Source organism: Elephas maximus, chromosome 12, assembly GCF_024166365.1.
Source record: "Elephas maximus indicus isolate mEleMax1 chromosome 12, mEleMax1 primary haplotype, whole genome shotgun sequence".
NCBI lineage: Eukaryota > Metazoa > Chordata > Mammalia > Proboscidea > Elephantidae > Elephas > Elephas maximus.
The window spans coordinates 82,554,762-82,575,202 of record NC_064830.1 but is presented as its reverse complement, the minus strand read 5'-3'; the positions used below and the strand labels follow the sequence as shown (position 1 = coordinate 82,575,202).

At 39.4% G+C, this 20,441-nt stretch overlaps 1 protein-coding gene across 3 annotated transcripts in view; it reads right to left on the bottom strand.

Annotated features, from left to right (window-relative positions):
* Nucleotides 1-20,441, bottom strand: part of METTL9 (methyltransferase like 9) — a 50,799-nt gene that overhangs the window by 13,567 nt on the left and 16,791 nt on the right. For all 3 annotated transcript variants that reach the window (XM_049902938.1, XM_049902937.1, XM_049902935.1), the window contains exons 2-4: nt 17,279-17,469; nt 12,125-12,334; nt 6,570-6,754 (exon numbers count right to left, since the gene is read on the bottom strand). In XM_049902938.1, coding sequence (XP_049758895.1) covers nt 6,570-6,754; nt 12,125-12,334; nt 17,279-17,469 — 586 coding nt within the window. The remainder of the gene's footprint in view (nt 1-6,569; nt 6,755-12,124; nt 12,335-17,278; nt 17,470-20,441) is intronic.

Sequence of the window (20,441 nt, the reverse complement as noted above, 5' to 3'; positions counted from 1 at the left end):
CGGTGAACAGAAGTGTTTAACTAATTAGAACATTTGCTTCACGTTTCTGGAGTCATTACATTTTGATGCTCAGCTCCAGAGCTGAAAATACACTCTTTTTTGTGTAACTAACTAGGAGACAAAATCCCTAAGATAAACCAGTATTTGATTCAGAATAAGCCTTTCCAGTGTTCAAAGGTTGATTTTTAAACTGAAATTTGGAATGCAACTTCTCAAAGAAAGACGTCCTATTCTCCCAGATTATACGTAAAGTGCCTGACGTACATATGTTCATTCTTTTATCCATCCACCTAGCTAACCGTGTTTATTGAGTGCAATACTATTACACAATTCAACGTTTCTTTTGCACCCTATCCGTGGGCCACACTGAACCTGCCCTACCCCAACCCCACCTTGTTCACGCCTTCACGCTTCTGCACAGGCTGTCCCACTCTGCCTGGTAAAAAACGCTTTACAGACTACAGACCCAGCTCAAATGTCACCTCCTATATGAAACCTCCCCTACAGACTACAGACCCAGCTCAAATGTCACCTCCTATATGAAACCTCCCCTAGCGCCCCCTAAACCCACACTCTTGGTCATGTTTTTTATCACACTGTTCTGCTGTTATCTGTTCACATCTACCTTCCGCACTATTTTGTAAGAATGTTAAGACAGAAGCACTTTTCTCATTTATCGTTATATTTCCACTGCTTAGCATTCCTGGTACACAGTGGACCCTCAGATGCTTCACACGACTGCAAATGAACAACGTTGCTATAGAAAAATATTGCTCAGCATTTCAACTGAGAAGTGAGGCACACGTCACCCCCTACAGATCTTGCAATGAGGCCAGCCATCCACCCTCGCCCTTCTCCATAAGGTCTGTTTGTTGACTCCCTAACAGTATTAATTTTCCTGCTATCTGAGCACCCAGAGAAATTTCTACTGGAAAAGATTAAACAGGATAGCTTCCAGTTCAGATTTAAGTTTCTCATGATAATAAAAAGGGAATAATGCTGAAACTACTACAAGAGGGGAATGGACAGACATGCTTCTGGTATCTACACACGTTACCCTCCAGGCAAGAGCATTTAAACCACATACCAAAAGACATAACGGGATTGTCAGGGTAAGTAATTTCTCATTTCACTCCTACATAAGACTTGAGAGAATCGGAAACCCTCGGCTAAGAGACATATGGTTAAGTTTCTGTAGTGTGAAGTCACAGAAGCTGATGGAGAATGCACAGATTTTGAGATAAAGTTAAATGCAGAATGAAGACTTGAAATTCGGATTGTTGTTATTAAGAGTTTCAGGCAGATCTAAAAGACACTGATAAATACTTCAATCAGAAGAACTAAGAGCAAGTGTGACCAATAAAGCCACAAATAAAAACAAAGTAACAGAATAGGGAAGAAAGAAACAAAACTAACATTTATCAAATACCAATACTGAGGCAGACAGGGGTTAGGCACTGTCCTATGCATTAGCTTATTTAATCCTCTCAACAACTGCCAAGACAGGTATTAGCCCCGTTTTTACAGATTAAAACACTAAGATTAATGAGAGGCCCAAGTAACCCAGGCTGTAAATGCTGACCTTTATTTCAAACGCAAGTCAGAGCTGAAAGCCCGAGCTTTTTCCACTACACAGTCCTGCTTATTTCTATTTAGACTGATGGGAGCTTTAAAATAAACACGTCTAATTCAACCAGACCAATGACCCTGGAAGAAAGTGAGGATGTTGCCAAAGAGCTACCTTCCAGAAAGCACCGGCCTGGATGGTTTCACAGGAGGATTCTACCTAAGTTCAAAGAACAGATAACTCCAGGGCTATTTAAATTGCTCCAGGGCATAGAGGGGAAAAAAAAAAAATCCAAATTATTTTTTACAAAGCCAGCAGAACATTGATACCAAAACATGGTAAAGATCAGGTAAAGACCAAGTATTATTTATCAATAATATTGATACTAGTATTTTTATCTAGGATTTTTATAACAGTTTCTAGCAGTGCGTTAAAAGACTATGCTGTCTCAAGTCCAGATACATAAGTAATTAGAAAATTACTATCAATAAGTCAGAGGGGAAAAACAATATGAATGACCATCTCTAAAGATGCTGAAAACACACCTGACAAAACTCAATATTGATTACCAATTTTTTAGCTCTTAATAAAATAGGATAAAAAAAAAATGTACCTCAACCCAAAAGACAGCATGTTTAATTTAAAGTAGAAACGTTTTCATTAAAGTCAGGAACACGACAAAAATGTTCACTATTTTTGAATATTCTCTGGAAGTAACTACAAATGCACTTGAACAACAAAAAAAAAGTCAAAAAATGGAAAACTATTTGCAGATGACACAACTGCATATCCAGAAAACCCAGAAGAATCGGTAAAGAAACCACTGGAAACACTAAAATAATTCAGTAAGGTAAATGGCTACAAAATCGGTACACATACCCCCAAAAATCTATTGCTTTTATACGTATACATAATAAAAAAAAAAAAATACATAATAACCACTCAAAAATATGATGAAAGAAAAATTCCTGTTTACGATAGTTCTCTCTCACACACACACATAACCATTAGAATAAACCTAACAAAAATTGTTCAGGACCTTTATGAAGAAAATGTTACATTATTAAAGAATATAAGGAATTTAAAAATGGAAAGACACATGCTATTATTGGCTAATACTCCCTGAAAAACTTTAATGTAGGGGAACTAAAAAAGCCGATGCTAAAGTTGATCCATTAAATAAATAAGCCAGGAATAATCTAAAGTGAGTAAAGGGGACCAGGTCACAGCCTTGAAAACCCTATGGGCAGTTCTCCTCTGCACACAAAGTGTTGCTATGAGTCGGAATCAACTCAACGGCAACTAACAAGTGCTATAATATTAAAATGTATGATAAAGCTACAGTAATTCAATTTGGTGTTGGCACACACATAGAAACAAATCTAACAGAACAGAATCAAACACACACAGGACTTTTGCCTGTGATAAAGGTGGCACTTCAAATAACTGGGGGAAAGGCAGATTATTCCATAAATGGTGTTAGGAAAACAGGCTATTTGGAAAACTTCCTCTTTAACCAGCAGTTTCACCTTTATAAACCCTGCCCCATCCTTATCAGTGGGACCTAGGTGCAGGGTGCTGGGGAGCCTTCTGGAAAAGGTTTCCCTCACCAATAAAGAAAGGATGTATGGGAGAAAATGATCCTTTTCTTTTCAAAATGTTGTCATATCTGCATATGAAGCTTGGCACTATCAGTCACGTAATTATGAACAGAAATGTCAACACACTGAAGATAAAGAGAAGAAAACAAGCTCTAGACCTTATTGGAACAGCTGTATCACTGATTAACTAACCTTGGAGCCACTTTTTTATATTTGAATAAATAAATCCTTAATTTTTAAAAGCTACTTCTAGTTGCTCCTTCTGTTTCTTGAAGCAGAAAGCATCTGGATACACACACAGACTTGCACGAGGTTGCTCGTTTCAGTATTCTTTATAAAGCAAACTGCTGGTATATAAAAGTCCAACAGTAGGGGCCTCCTCAGGTAAGATTTCCAGACATCCAATGTGTCCTGGTAAATGTTTAACAACCCAATGGGGAAAGGGGAGGCTATGTGTAGCATTTGTCAATTTCCATGATGTAAACGGCCAATTTTAATAATAGCTGTTTACGAACCAGTCTACTAAATTCCTGTGAACTCAACAATCAGCTCTCATGAACTAGTACAATCCAGCTCCAGCACAAAATAAATAACCAAAAACCAAATCCGCTGTAGTCAATTCCAACTCTTAACGACCCTGTAGGACAGAGTAGAACTGCCCCACAGGGTTTCCACGGAGTGGCTGGCGGATTCGAACTACCAACCTTTTGGTTAGCAGCTGGAGCTCTTAACCACTGCACCACCAGAGCTCCAGCTCCAGCACACCATTGCTCATATCCGTATGACGCTGCCATGTATGTGCTGATAAGGAACAATTTCCTAGCTGTACTTAAGTGCAAAGAGACACCAAAAGTATTTATAATGAGCTTCCATTTCGTATGAACCATTTTTATGTACACACATACTTCTCATTGCATAGACTCTACCTTTGGAAGAATATTCAAGAAACCTCAACAAGATTGGGGGACTGGGGTGATGAGAAACTTTCATTGTTTCATTCCCTCTTGCAAGCTGCTTTAACTATTTTTACCATGAGCTGGTTTTTGCTAAAAATTATAATTTTGAAAAATTAAACACATTATTTAACTTTCATTTCTATGATATGGTAAAATCTGCAAAGGCCAGAATCTGTGTAAGGCCGGAACCTGTCAGAGAAGGAAAACGCAAATATTTTCCACTAAAACGAGCAATAGAAAAGGGGGGAGAGTCCACCCTGTCAAAGGCGGAACACCTGCAAGACCTGGAAAACCAAGGCAGTCCCTCCAATTTCTGGCTGTCACGGGTTTCACTGCGTGTAATTCTTTTTTTGACTGGAGACTTTTTCCTTTTTTTGGAGCTTGAAACAACTCTAGCCAGATTTGACAACACTTAACCAAAATGGGGTGAGTTAACTAAACAAACCGAAACTAGAATTATACATTTTGCATTTTGTTGTTTCTTCCCCCCCCCCCCCAAATTAACCTAAGTAACAAAATAGCTGTGGTCCAACTTCAAGACAGACACAAAAAATTACACAAGCAATCAATTCACCTACAATTGCTTTTTGTTAAAGAATAAATGGAGCCAAGTATGCGAAGCACACTCAAATATCCTCAAAACAGCCCAGTATTCATGAACTCACACAGCAAGATCACCCTGCACTTCACAGTCCTCTCACAGTTTCACATGGAAATCATCAGGACCTAATTAGCGACTTGGAGAAAGGAAACAATAACAGTGTGTCGCAGAGCAGTCTGCAAAATTGACGGGTCACTGAAGGTCACCAACAGCAACAAGGCTTCTTGTCTCAGATTTGCAGTGTGACACATGTCAGATTCCTTCCATTCAACAAGCAACACTCTGTCTGTCCACAATCCAGGAGGAACTTGTTTTCAACCCATAGTGAAAACTGCCCTCTTGTCCAATTTGACTTCTCCAATTTTAGGGCCAGAAACACAAGGAAATAAAAGTCATGCTCAGATGGATGTTTCTTTCTCCTGCTCTTCCACCTCCTGCTAGGCCAGGAAGTAGCATTAAAGCTCTATCATGTGGTGGCCCAACAGGACACAGGAAGCAGGACCTTACAAGCTGAGGACTTGTGACTGCAAAATGGGGAGAGATGGGACCAAGGCTTACTTACGCTGGGAACAGCACTGAAGTAAGGTCAGGGCACCGAATTATCACTGAAGACACTACTTACTAAGTTTTCCGCTGTGCAGCATAATACCACAATGTGTGGACACTGACACAACAGTGACAAATAATTCAAATAGGAAAGTAAAAGTGGGGAAGACAAGTGAGATGAGGGATGGGATGTCTGCTGTCCTCCTCTGTTCCACCATCCCATGTCTACAGAATTCCCCACTCTCCTGCCAACACAAATCTAAAACCATTCGGTAAATGTTAAGACATTCAACCTAGACGGACTACGACATGAAGAAAAAAAAAAAATAAACAAGAAGAAATTGAGGAGCAAGTGAACCACAACACAAATCCACACAAAACTCCATGGTTATAGGCAGGCATTAGTCCTTAAAACAGTTTCACAAGAGAGTTCATAGCTATGACACGTGCAAAATATTAATAGATTTCTTTAAAATATCTGCAAGCTCTTTGAGGTTTTGAACCCAAGCCTGAACTAGGTGGTAAAATAGAAAAAGTAAAGATTTTAAAATATGAACCTGTATTACTTATATAATAACATTTACCCTAATGTATATTAACTCAGGAAAACGCAAAGTCGAGGTTTAGTCATAACTTTCAACATGACCTGAAATACAAACCACAAAAGCTAAAACTATGAATCAATGTGACTCCAGCCAGAAGTCAGAGTAAATATGAAGTGATATGAAATCAAACTATTTCTTCTAATACAATCTCCATTCAACACTGCTGAAGAGAAAGACCATGCAATTGAAAAAGCAAATGTCACACAAAGAAATGCTACATGTTGGAATGCAAATGGTCTTTAAAAGGGGAAAAAACAGATAACAGCATTTATCATTTTTAGAATCTGGGACAAGCGATGTAAAATGCAAGAGAAAACAGCCACAATATTCGGCAAGTATATATGAGCAGATTAAAAGGCAACATTTATTGCCTGACTTAGCTTCCAAGCCAATAAATAAATGGCTCAGGCTCTATTAAAAACCAGAGAATACAGACTCATTTTAGGCTTTCAATCTCAAGCAGGAAGACTCGGCTGAGTATTAACTTTTACCACTGCCAGAGGAGTGCTTGAGTTCTATACAATTCTCATTAAAATGAACATTAACCTAGGTGATATTTTACAAGAGCTAACTGTATTGTTTTTAATTCCAGGCTAGTCTAAGAAATACCAGAAAATGCTTCATTGTGCACAGCATAAAAGCATAAATACCAATAACATCTATCCAGGGTAAGAGTCCGCTGGCCACACTTACCGTTTTCCACATAGGGATGAAAGGGCAAGACCAGGGCAAGGATGACCCTGCCTCTAGTTGGCTCCAAGACACTTCTGATATCTTTTAACAAAGTCAAAGGCTGATCACAGCGGTCCAGCAAATTCAAGCAGCTGATGACATCATACTGGAACCCTGTATTCTGCCATTCATTTATACCAAGCACTCTGAAAAAATCAGGAAGAGCTGGGTTAATACCACCCCCCTTAAAGACAACTTTGAAAAGAATTGAGGCACCATTTAAGACTCTAATTTTGCCTCCTAAGCGAAAACAAATACAAATCTTCATTTATTATTTATATTTGCAGTAATAATATGGTCAGGCAAGAGACCATATTAACAACCATGTAACAACCGTATTTCCTATACCAAGCATTTCACCTATTTCCAAATCTCAAAGCATATAAAATTTCCCTTCTAAAAACTGTCATTCTTATATTAAGAAATGTGAAGATACAAGGTGATAAAATTAGTTTTTAAACTAGAGCATCCAACTCCTGAACATAAGTTAATGAACTGTAAAGAGTCCTGCTTTTTAACATTCATTGAAATTTATTAATACATCAAATATTCATGTTTTCTAGTCTTGTTGTTCTGTGCCATCAAGTCGATTCCGACTCATAGCAACCCTATAGGACAGAGTAGAACTGCCCCACAGGGCTTCCCAGTCTGAAATCTTTATGGGAGCAAATTGTCAGGTCTTTTCTCCCATAGAGCAGCTGGTGGGTTGGAACTGCCGACCTTTCGGTTAGCAGCCTAGCACTTTGACCACCGCGCCACCAGGGCTCCTTTTCCAGTCCTAGGCCCTTCCTATTCTAAAGAATGGCTGGAGGTGGTGTAGGGTAATTCCCATTTACAACCTATGGCCTTTTGAATATATCTCCTCTCCCTAGAGAGATACTATTTCACACTCTGGAATCTCCATATCTGAAGAACTATATAGGAAAAGATAAGGCATAAGATAGCATATTAAATTGTGGATGAAGGCCATGGTTAAAACACCACCCTCTGCTTTCAATCACATAAAAGTGAGGAGAAAAAAAAAAAAATTTCTAGTCCTTACAACGTTTTTCCGCAGAAAGGGGAAATTCTTATAACAGACTCTTTGTTAACTACACCACTAAGACAATTCTATAAATTACTGACTCCTGCTTGGTTATAAATGGGAATGTGGTAGGTGAGACATGTTATGATAGATACAGGCGAAAAAAGAAACATGAAAAAGGCTCTTTGGTAAACAAGTCTTTGAAAAGCTGAGCAGACACAGTGGAGGCATCCTGGAAAATTCTAAAACCATGACGACAGCTCTTTTGAAAACTCATTAGCATAATGATATCTTATAGCATTTTTGAACAGCAGAATAAACACGAAAACAAAACATTCTTCAATCTAGATTTTTTTTAAACTAAAACAATCCTCCTACAAAACAACACTGTAACAAACTTCAGGGGACTAGTCAGGTGTCTTTGTTGTACAGGCGTTTTATGGCACTAAATATTGCTTGAAATAAGTCAAGCATTGTCATAGTCGTTGTCAATTCCAACTCTTAGCAACCTTGTAGGATACAGGAGAGAACTGTCCCACAGGGTTGCCAAGGCTGAAATTTTTATGGAGCAAATCGCCAGGTCTTTTCTCCCACACAGCGCTGGAGCATCTGGTGGGTTCAAACTGCCGACACTGGTTTTAGCAGCTGAGCGCTTTAACCACTGCACCACTAGGGCTCCTTAAATGGCCAATTTAAAATCATAAACTGGGGTGAGGCGGGGAATGTGTACGTGATTGAAAAATAAAACAAAACAAAAAAACTTAGGTCTTTCTGCAATGAAGCAGCAGCCAAACGTGTATCAGATTTAATATAGAATAATCCCAGTAAATACACCTCATAATTAGTTGAAGATAGGTAGTCTCCATGTTGGTAATTTTAAAAGATAAAAATATATGCTCCTGTAAGAAAATTATGGCTTTTGTGCTAGAACAGTGAAATTTATACCTATAGAAGCCCAACAAACCTCATCTTTACTTCTATTTTGTGACTTTTATGTATAAATCCAGTTCTAGTGAAGAAGACAAATTTACTAGCCCCACTTACACTGCCTACTAACCCAGAAATTCTAACAAGTTGTTAGAATTTTCCTTTTTTTATGAGAAAAATAAAAGAGGCAACTTGTTCAAGGTCACACTGCAAATCACTCTCAGGGTAAAAATTACAACTTGGAAACTCTCCAAGTATGTTGTTGAGGTCAATCTCTCCATATAAGTTGAGAATGAACATGACTATCAGTCTTCGAATAAATGCTTCCAACATAGTGGCTTAAGAGTAAATGGCAATTTGCCCTCCAGTCTCTAATACCTTTTCATTAAAACGAGAAAACAAAATTGGATGGTGCCTGGCTACCGTTACTGAACATTTTGATCAAAGATTCTACAGAAGAATCCTGATCAAAAGGGGGGAAATGCAGAACAGAATTTCAAATTCTCATGGAATTCAGATATTCTGGAGCCATGGAGGATGGATGAACAGCTTAAACTATTGTTCTGAGATAACCTTTAAACCTTAAACCAAAAATATCCCCAGAAGTCTTCTTCTTAACTAATAAGGAATATCTGCCTTGAGCATTGCGCTCTTTTCAGAACTGTCTATTGAGATCAAATTGACAACAGCAACTTGAAAGATTAGATAAGAAACTTAGGGGGCTGTGACTTTATGTTAATGGATGAGGAACACTTCAGCAAAGGAGGGTGAAAATGGTTGCAAAACTTGAAGACTATAATCGAAATCACTGAATTGTACATGTAAAAATTGTTGAATTGGTATATGCCCTGCTGTATATATTTCCAACAAAAAAAAATTATTTTTTAAAAGATGATAAAAGATAAAAAAAGAAAATGAAGATATTAACATAACAAATAGAATTCTTAACTATAATATTTTCTTTTAAGAAAAATTCCAAACCTATATAGGTAATGGATAAAATCCTTTCAAAAGTACATTAAAGATTTTTATTCTCTGGTATCAAAATATATATATACAACTCTTTTGTGATGATTTGTATGTAATCTGTCTGTTGGGATTTAATTTCAAACTCATTTCCACTTCCACTCAGCATCTTGCCAGCACATTTGTTTCCTCCCCCATTACTAACCACCACTCAGATACTGTAAACTAAATTTAACATTAACTTTGTAACATTAAGCAGACTACGGAAGGTAAAAAACCAAACCCACTGCCGTCCTGTCGATTCAACTCCTAGCAACCCTGCAGGACAGAGTAGAACGCCCCCAAAAGGTTTCTAAGGAGCGGCTGGTGGATTCAAACTGCTGACTTGTGGTTAGCAGCTGAGCTCTTAATCACTGAGCCGCCAGGGCTCCAAGAAAGGTAAATATGCTACCAAATTTTTCCCTGCCAAAAGAGAATTTTTTTTTAATTATACTGGTATTCAAATTATGGAATTGTTCCTTACTGCAAAAATCAAGAATTGTATAACCCTTTCCTATATCTATCACTTTTCCAAAAACAGCATTTCTAACCCCAAAAGCAGGGCATTCAAGAAAACAAATAGTTTTCTTCCCAGCAGAATTTAAAATATTTTTTCCTTAGAGAAATGACAAGACGATCATTATTTTCCTAGATCCTGAATAAAAACCAAAGTGCCAACAATATAAAGAAAAGTTATTATTTTGTTTTAAAAATCAAAACCATACACTTAAATTTTACAATAGCATTTTCTGGTTTCAATGACATCTTACAATACAGAGGAAAAATCCGGTCATTTTCTGTTTCGTCACCTTATGCCATCCAGAGCCTTTATTAAAAAGCCAGTTTCTCATGGACCCAGATACTGAGAAGAAACACAGTGACCTCCAAAAAGAAGCTCCCCCCCCCCACAAAAAAAGTGGAATTAAGTTGAAAGTGCGCCTTGCTGCCAGCCCTGAACCCCAACAATAAAGACACTGTTTTAACGCACAGCGGCCTCGGTGACAGAGCAGGACCGCCTGGGGGGTTTCTAGGCTGCAATCTTCATAGGGGCATATCACCAGGTCTTTCTTCCACGGAGCCACTGGGTGGGTTTGAACCGCCAAGCTTTCGGTTAGCAGCTGAGCACTTAACCGTTGCACCACTAGGGCTGGTTAATAAGATGCTTCCTCATTAAAATCTCAAACCACATCAATGGTTACAAAATTTGCCACTTTTGTGAATGAGCTTTTACTTCATTCTAGTGGAAGACAAGCCACCAGTATAAATTTCTCATCTAAGTCAAATCGCAAAAGAATTTTGTACATACTACATGTCAGAAAAAAATCGAACTACACATTTTTATATGGTCAATAAATTTACTAGGCTACTTTTCACGTAAGCTCTAAAAAAAAAAGCTCTAGATACATTTAAATGACAAATTCAAACATCTGGAGTATCACTGAAAATTCCACTTAGACATTTAGTCTCTAGAAAGGCTCTACTAGCAAACAATGAAAAGAAGGGGGTGTAGAGGGAGTCATTTGAAGACATGTCTCCAACACCTTCCTCCCCAGACCCATTTCAAGGGTCAGAGTTAAGAATGGCGTGATTTAAAGACACTGTTATAACAAAAGTCAAAGCATTTCAAGCTTTGAAATGGTGAATTAATTTCTAATCAAAGGAATACATTTCAAGGACTACCACACAGACTCACCAGGATCTAACCTGAGACAGAGTACTGGGGCTAAATGGGACCTTATGAACCACATAGTTCAACCTCACACCAACATAAGTCTTCTCCTGTAACATCCCTAACAACTGTTTAAACACTGACAGTGACAAGGAGCTGGATGATTCAAGCTTCTTTTCTTACCTGAAACTCAGCTTCTGGGACCTACCTGTGCCTGATTAGACTGGAGACTACACCTACTCCTTCCTTCCATATAAAATCCCATCAAATATCTGCTTACAGTAATCTTTCCTTCCACCTCCCACTTAGTCTTCCCTTCCCCAGGCTAAAAATTTCCATGTTTTGCCAACACTTAATACAATTCTGCTCCAAAGGGTTAGTCTTTATAAGGGGAAATGTCTGTGGATAGAAAAGTGAGTGACTGCAAAATTCTTCTCCTTTCTCTCTAAGGCTGGGCTGGGCTTCCAATTACAAAGAAGGAGGCAGATTCCAGCCCCACTTCCCCATTCTATACTCAGCACCTTCTTCTCCCAGTCAACAGTATCCATACTAAATAAAGAAGAGCCTTTTTCCTCAGTCTCTCAAGTACCATAGGGTCTTAAAACCAAGACTGAAGAACGCTAGACTACGAAGAGGGACCAAGCCACCGCACCTCATCTCCCTTTTCCAAGCTCTCTCACTAGTCCTTTTCCTCCTACAGTGCCAACAGCTCTACTCCAGAACAATATTGCCAAGGAAAGATTATTTCTCTCTAAATTTTCACTTAAATGTGATACGGGAAGATTTCCTTTAATTCCTAATCATGGAAGTGATTCATATACTTTATATAGTTTCAAGAAGAAATACACCTAAAACCAAGAAATGCACCCCAGACCATGTCTAAAATTATACCTGTACTTTTTTTTCTGAAGCTGCCAGATCATTGTTTCAGATAGCTCAGTGGCATAAATTTCTTCAAAATGAGGGCTCATGATTTTTGTGACTTCTCCATCTCCAGCACCTAAGTCAAGAAGTCTATGGGTTTTCCAGTCCGGGTGAATTTTAAGCAGTCTCTGAAACTGATCTGGTGAAAACACAAACATCGATCCTCTTCCTAGCAGCCTGAAACAACAAAAAAGACAAACTGGGAGTGTCCACATAAATTAACTTACACAAACACAGGCGCGTGCGTAGTGACTCAGCACCAACAGCCTTTTGAACTGGTATCATTTTTACTGATGATGAAAAAGCAAAATCAGTAATATAGGAAGATACTTCCAGACATCACTGTCTTTGGGGTTGCAAATAATAAACCAAAAGGGGTGGTGGAGGGAGGGGAATAAAAGACAGAAAGGGAAAAAGAATAAGAGGAGAAGGGAAGGGAAAGGAAGACGAAATGTCTAAGATATTAAACCATAAATGTGAAGGCAGAAGAACTTAAGTCAAAATAGAAAGGAAAGATGGAAAGGGTAATAGAAAACATGTATCAGTGAAAAGAAGATGACAGCCTGGCTGACAGAAGCAGACCACAACACTAGGCAGAAAAATGAACACAGGAAAAAAAATCCACTTGGAATATAAAACTAAACAATAGATGAGAAAAATAGTTTTAGTATATTAGATTTTTAAGAGAAACTAGAGAAAAGAAGCAAAGAGTGGCCCTTGCGGTATTAGCTAATTTACTTTAAAGAAACAGAGTCATACTTGTATAGTTTGTCACAGTCTACATGTTATACAATCGGCTGGGTGCTATTAGCTCTAAAGATGTTTAACAAAAACTATCAAAACCATAGTAATGCCTTTGAAAAAAGAGATTGAGAGGAATTAAAATGGAGATCAAAAAGAAGGCCCAGAAAAGCTCCTATCACTCAAACCAAGTCTCATGGAAGCATCATCCTGGGAAATAAAACACTTTTTTTTTTTTTTTTTCCTGTTTAGGACTTGCTTTCTAGCTCGTAAATCCTAGTTTGTCTAGGGTGGGGATTCTCAAACTCCTTTTAGGCAGCAGAGCCTTTCTTTAAATGCAATGATAAAAGGGGAGCTGGTCTTTTGAAATGAGGTTCAGGGCCCCGGAGCCACTGCCAGCCCACGTCTAGGCCTTTCTTTGCAGCCAAAACAACTGCTGAGGCATTGCCTCCTTAGACTCTGGAAGACAGTTTGAAAATCACTAAGAAGTGAGACAGAAATATGTACTGTATTGCTATTTTCTGGAAAGAACCATAAGGTACGATATGTTTCCTACCTAGTGACTGGGAAGATACAGGCAACATGTAACCCTGGTAAGACCAGATTCGGGGCGGGGGGCGGGGGGGAATTGATGGAGTTCATGAGGAGCTCTGATTCCTGTAACAAACTCTCCTTCCCCTTTTCCTATTAAGGCCATATGAGAGTTTAACCAAGCCTCATGACATATTTATAGTAAATCTTCTGTCTCCAGAAATGCTAAAAACTGAGGGGGAGGGTGGTAGGAAAGAAGAATCCAGAGACTGATAAACACGATGCCGTCCTCTACCACTGCTTACCAGAGAAACCACAGCTCATAAAAGAAGATGTTTTTAGTCTTCAACTGTTCATATCATCCACAGAAAAAACAATCCAAAGAAAGCCCATTTGAGAAAAAAGGACAACTTACTGATACAGCTACACAGGAGTAAGAGTAGAAGTAAGGAGCAGGAGCAGTGAGAGGTTAGAGGCAGCCTGGCTCGTGGGATGCATGTTGCAAACACAGATGCTGGCTTGCCACAGGACCAAGAGTAAGCTACAAAACTGTTACTTTGCTTACACTTTCTCAGCTATGAAATAACGTGCTTCCTTAGCCATCTCTTTGGGGTGTGAAGAACCCTGACATGGTAATCAGAAAATTCAAGAGCTGAAGGTCATCTAAGGCCAGAGCTCAAGAGGTCATCTAACTGGTCTACATTTAAGGCACCAGAGAGAAGCAACGTCCAATATCCAAATATCACAGGCAACAGAGGCTCAAAAGATTAAAACTGTCAGAAAATAAACCAAAATTCATCAAGCCCAGTGTTTCTCGGCCAGGTCCGGTTTTGCCCTCTAGAGGGCACTGGGAGTAGATAGAAGGGTTTTGGATAGTCACAGTGACTAGGGAGTTGGCTACAGGCATCTAGTTAGCAAGGCCAAAAAATTCAACTTCCTGAAGTGTGTGGGACAGTCCCACATAATGAACAATTGCCCCACCCAGCATACCAAGATACTGACTTATTCCAATACAAGGTTTCTGGTAAACACACACAACAGAGAGGTATGGCTCTCTCACTTGTCTTTAGCCCTCAAAGTTAGTGATGTCCACATAAACCAGAGACTCCATCAGCCTGAGACCAGAAGAAGTAGATGGTGCCTGGCTACCATCGATGACTGCCCTGACAGGGAACACAAAAGAGAATCCCTGATGGAGTGGGAGAACAGTGGGATGCAGACCTCAAATTCTCGTAAAAAGACAGGACTTAATGGTCTGTTTGAGACTGGAGGGACCCCAGAGGTCATGGTTCCTGGACCCTCTGTTAGCCCAAGACACTGGAACCATTCCTGAAGCCAACTCTTCAGACAGGCATTGGACTGGACTATAAGACAGAAAATGATACTGGTGAAGAGTGAGCGTTTTGGCTCAAGCAGACACACGAGACTATGTGGGCAGCTCCTGCCTGGAGGTGAGGTGAGAAGGCAGAGGTGGACAGGAGCTGGCTGAATGAACATGGGGAATATAGGGTGGAGAGGAGAAGTGTGCTGTCACGTTACAGGGACAGCAGCTATGGTTATATTGCAAGGTATGTATAAGTTTTTGTATGAGAGACTGACTTGAATTGTAAACTTTCACTTAAAACACAATAAATTTTTTTAAAAAGTTAGATATGTCCATATGTTCTTTTCAGTGTTAAACAACTGCCCTAGGTTCTCTGGCCACAATCTACGTTCTCTTTAGATTGAGTCTATTAGGGACAGATTATAGAGGGGGCGTGCCTCTTCCTTATAAAATAAACTCTGAAAACAGCTATCAAGTTTCTCCTTACTTGGCCTTCCCCTTTCCAACATAAAAGAGGTGTGATAAGTATCTTAACTCAAAAAGGTTCCACAGTAATTATTTCTGTAAAACACAACCACTCCTGATAATAATCTACCATTGCCATGGATGGTAAGTATTCAAAACTAAGTTCTCAACTGAGAATAAGACAGAGGGCAAGAGGTGGGTTTTTTGGGAGGGGCCTATGGCTCAACAGCAATAGGTTTTGTTTTTATTTGTTCAAGGGGCTAAAAAAAGAAAAAAAGCAGAAGAGTTGTAGACAAGAGAAGTCAAAAACCAATTGCATTGCCTCTCTGACTGAACTATGAAATTTCGGAGCAAGAAATTTTAACCAGGGCCAAAGGGACAGAGGTGGGGAAGACAGGTCAGAGGCTGAATGCCCCAAAATTATATGCAAAATATTGAATGTAAGTACTTTTTTGAAGAGACGATTCCTATCTTTTATCACTTTCGAATAGGTCCCAGTACCAGCTGCCATCGTGTCGACTCCGACTCATGGCAATCCTATGTGTGTCAGAGTAGAGCTGTGCTCCTTAAGGTTTTTAATGGCTAATTTTTTTCAGAAGTAAACCAGAAGGCATTTCCTCCAAGACATCTCTGGGTGGATTCAAACCGCCAACCTTTTGATTAGCAGCCCAGCACATTAACCGTTTGCACCTAGGAACTCCTCAGATAGGTACCCCCCAAAAAACCCAAACCCATTGCCATCGAGTCTGACTCATAGTGACCCTATAAGACAGAGTAGAACTGCCCCACAGAGTTTCCAAGAACTGCCTGGTGGATTCAAACTGCTGACCTTTTGGTTAGCAGCCATAGCACTTAACCACTAAGCCACCAGGGTTTCCCAAATAGGTACAGGATCCCAAAAAGGATAAGAATAATAGCTATGATGACTCAAGTGCTTTCCAAAGAAAGCATAAATAATAAAGAACAGAAATTCAGTGCAGCCCACTTCAGGAACAAAATGTCAGACCAAGTTGTAAAAATGCAACTACCAATACAAAAACAACAACTGTTTGATAAAGCGAACTTAAGGCAATTTCATATAAACAATGAAGGAAAGCAAGTAAGAAACCTCAAGGAATGGCTCGTGGTGCCTAAAAACATACTTAAGGACCAGATGATTCACTGGGAATCCAGACATTCAATAGAAGCTGGCTCCAAACCTCAAGGGAGAAAAAAAAAAGTGGAAAAGTGGGTCCAACCAACGACTCTAAGTGGTTTAACAAGTGTTTTTGGGCACTGAGCATTACTGCTTTTCTCTTTGGGTTTCTGGATTCTAGGGCCTTGGGGGTGTTTGAAAATTTAGCCAAGAAAGGATAGAAAATACTCCTAAAGCTTTTCCTAAGGATTCATGTGAGGGAGAACCTCCGCAAAAAATTTACAAAACTCTATATAGAGTCACTATGAGTCTGAATCGACGGCAACAGGTTTTTTTTGTGAGTCTAGATATTACGTAAAAATGGGTGCAGGACCTTTCACTCCAAACAAGTCTTCACCCACCGTTGGGCTAATTAGACTCTCCCCACCCTAAAAAAAGCTTGCTCCTGGGAAGTGTGCTTAAGGCAAAGGGAATCTTAGTCTTCAGCCTGACTACGTTGAGAGCTCGGTTCCAAGCATCTTGCTCCTCAGTGTGGTCTGGTACCAGCAGCTTTAGCATCACTAAGGAGTGTGCTGGAAATACAGACTCTGAGTCACCCCCCACCCCACTCTACTGAACCAGAACCTGCATTTTAACAATATCTCCAGGTGATTCCTGTGCACATCAAAGTCTGGGAAGCACCGCCCTAAGTGACTACTGTCCCGGAAATACAGGCTAATGAGGCTGTTTTTCAATTTCTTGTGACTTTTTTTTTTTGCTGGGGGTTACAAAGTCTCAAGGCAGAGGCTGGGTCATTGGCCGCTACCGACAGCCTAGCATTCTATTGTAGCTGAGGTGGTCAACATCTTGAACAAGGTAACTTTTCTTTTTCATTTTTCTTTTTAATCTAAGGATAAAGAAAAAACAATATCCAAGAGTCACTTACCCATTGATAGATGTTCTAGACATAAACAGGCTAAAAACAGATGACACAAAGGAATGATATAATTGGATAAATAGCCAGCCTGACTTCTCAATGCTGTTGTTTAAGAAGACCTGTGTTCCATGATCGAGGTAACTCTGAACAAAGACCGCCTGGAGTGATTCGCATAATTTCTCTCTGTTGCAAACGTACCACTAAAAAAAAAAAAGAAGAAAAATAAAAACACACAACTGAAGTGTCATCTAACAAGGCCAACAGCAAGCAAGCAAAAACCCAAAAGGAAGACTAAACCAATCTAAGATTTCCAAATATTATAATCACATGGTACTTTGTTCTGTGTATAATCATCTCTTATACATCTTCATAGACGACTTTTCATCTCATTCTCTTCAAGACCCTCAGGGTAGGTGAGTCAAGCATCATTGGGAAGGACAGTGAAGAGGACTGCAGGGTGATGAGGCTTAGTAATATCGGGCCATCAACCCATGTGCTCTGACTCCGGCCCAACAGTTCACTCACACCCACCCCACCCACCCCACCCCAAGATCTAGAAAAATTCTGTTGGCCCTGAGATTTGACATCGGAAAGCAAGTAGCTAGTATCATTGGCCTTGTTTTTAAATAAGAGGATAAGAGCTACATAATCCAATGATTTAATTCAAAACCACCAAACAGTGGCAGGGTAAGCAACAAAATTGAACTCTACTGACCAGGTTAAGCTGCCTTTCTTTGTGCAGATTATATAAAGACCTCCAGGAAGTTCGAAGTATGCTTCACGAACACGTTATATGACACTGTTACCAAACCCATTGCCATCAGTCGATTTTGACTTGTAGCAACCCTATAGAACAGAGTAGAACTGCGCCATAGAGTTTCCAGACTGAATCTTTAGCAGACTGCCACATCTTTCTCCCATGGAGTGCCTAGTGGGTTTGAACCAACCACCTTTCAGTTAGCAGCCGAGAGCTTAACCGCTGAGCCATCAGTGCTCCTTAGGACATTGCCATAGATGGGCAAAATGTGCTCAAGACAGATAAAGAATTTAAAGTCACACAGCAATCAATGAAAAGACAAGTAACAACATGCTAAGAGCCAGAACACACTTTTAATAACAAAATTCAAGAATTTTAACTGCTGATGGAATTTAATCTTCCATAACATAATGTTTTCCTTGGCGCTAGCATACCAGAGAAGGGGGAAGTAGATTGTAATGGTGCATCAGCCAGCCCTGGGATCACGTTTAGCTCTGCCATCCCTGTGTGACCTTGGACAAGTCAGTTAATCTCTGAGCCTCTTTTCATTCATTCGTACACTAGGTATGTCACCAGTGTCTGTCTACTTTGGTAGGGTTATTATAAGGGTTAGTAACAATATAGGTAGTCCTTAATGTGGTATCCGCCAGACAGTGAGAATCCTATGCTTATTTTATAATATAATTGCCATGAGATTCCTCTAACATGGCCTGATAAATAACATATTGTGTCTACTAAGTACAGTGATGAAACTGTAGACTAGTTACTGTAGCGCAGATCCATTATCTTCTAAGAAACTAATTTTTCCCAATAAGGAGTTTACTGGCCAAAAGTAACTTGCTTCCCCTGACACATATGACCATGTATCAGCAGCAATGTGTCCCGTAACTGCTTGCACAATTGGTGAGCCAATTTTCCAGTCACTCTAAACTTGTTAAATGAACTCTTAGGTAACATTCCTGACACTAACATTAAAAGGAACCAGTGATAAACCAATACAAACAGGTGCATTAAAATTTCAGATTAACTCCTCTTTTTATAAACCCTGTACCCTGAACTTGATAAACCAAACCTTTTCAGTTGTTGATTGATTTGTGCTAATTTACCATTTAAACATTGTTACCAAAACTGCTTGGACCTTACTTAAAACTATTTTTATTTTTCCCACTTTATGTGACAAACTAAGAAGTTTCTTAGTTCCCTGCCTACGCCTTCTTCCTTGGTCTGAAAATGCTCTTGCTTAAACGTTCACTAATTCTTTAATACTTACTGTGCCTGAAGTCACACCCCAGTGCAGGTCATAAACCAATTTTAATTAGACTTGTGACCTCCTATCTGATTTCAGAACATTTCATCACATTCTGAACTGCAATACCGAGGCCACTCTGATTTTCACTTATTGTTTATTCTCCGACATGACCACTCAAGATGAAAGCCACTACCTCAGTAATAGGCGACCAAGTATATTCTATTAATGTGGAAAAGAAGACAGTCAAGCGAAATGGAGGAGCTAATTCCATGCCATCCACTTGTAAATGGACAACCAGGACAATGGACTCTGACTTCCAGAACTAAGCAAGAATTGGCACCATTAACTGCAAATATTGCTTTCAAGTGCCAACAGGAAGACTCAAGTTTTCAACAGCATTTCTTTCAATTCGTCAACATTAACACACGTGGTTGAGCCTTTACTGCCACACAAAAGTCTTTTAGAAAAGAAATTGCTTACTGAACAGAATGTGCTACAGAACAAAAAGGAGAGAAGCCCTTTTCTTTAAAGATAAAGGCTGAAATCCACGGCCTTCCTGACCATTTGCATGATACAGTGTCAACTCCACAGCAGCGTTATTCATTATTACCAAAAAGTGGAAACAACCCAAGTGTCCATCAACTGAAGAATGGTGAAACTATGTGTGCTAGAGCCACACAACAGAATATTATTCGGTCATAAAAAGGAAAAGTACAGATACATGCTATAACATGGACGAACCTTGAAACCATTATGCTAAGCCAGTTACAACAGGTCACAGGTATGATTCCATTTATATGAAATATCAAGAAGAGACAAACTCACTGAGACAGAAAAGCTGATTAGTGGTTGCCAGGGGCTGGGAGAATGGGGAGCAACTGCTAATGGGAATGGGGTTTCTTTGGGGGGTGATGAAATGTTCTGAAATTAGATAGTGGTGATGGCTGTACGACTCGGTGCAAATACTAAAAACAACTGAATCTTACACTTAAAAAAAAACTGAATTTCATGGTATGTGACTTATACCTCAATAACACATACACACGGAGAAATCCAGATGTGTTAGTTTGATCTTCCAGAAATCAAAAGCGGTTTGAAAATTTAAGTGACCTAGCAACCTCCTTTAAAAACGTTATTTTTCATTTTTTAAGTACCATTTATTTTAT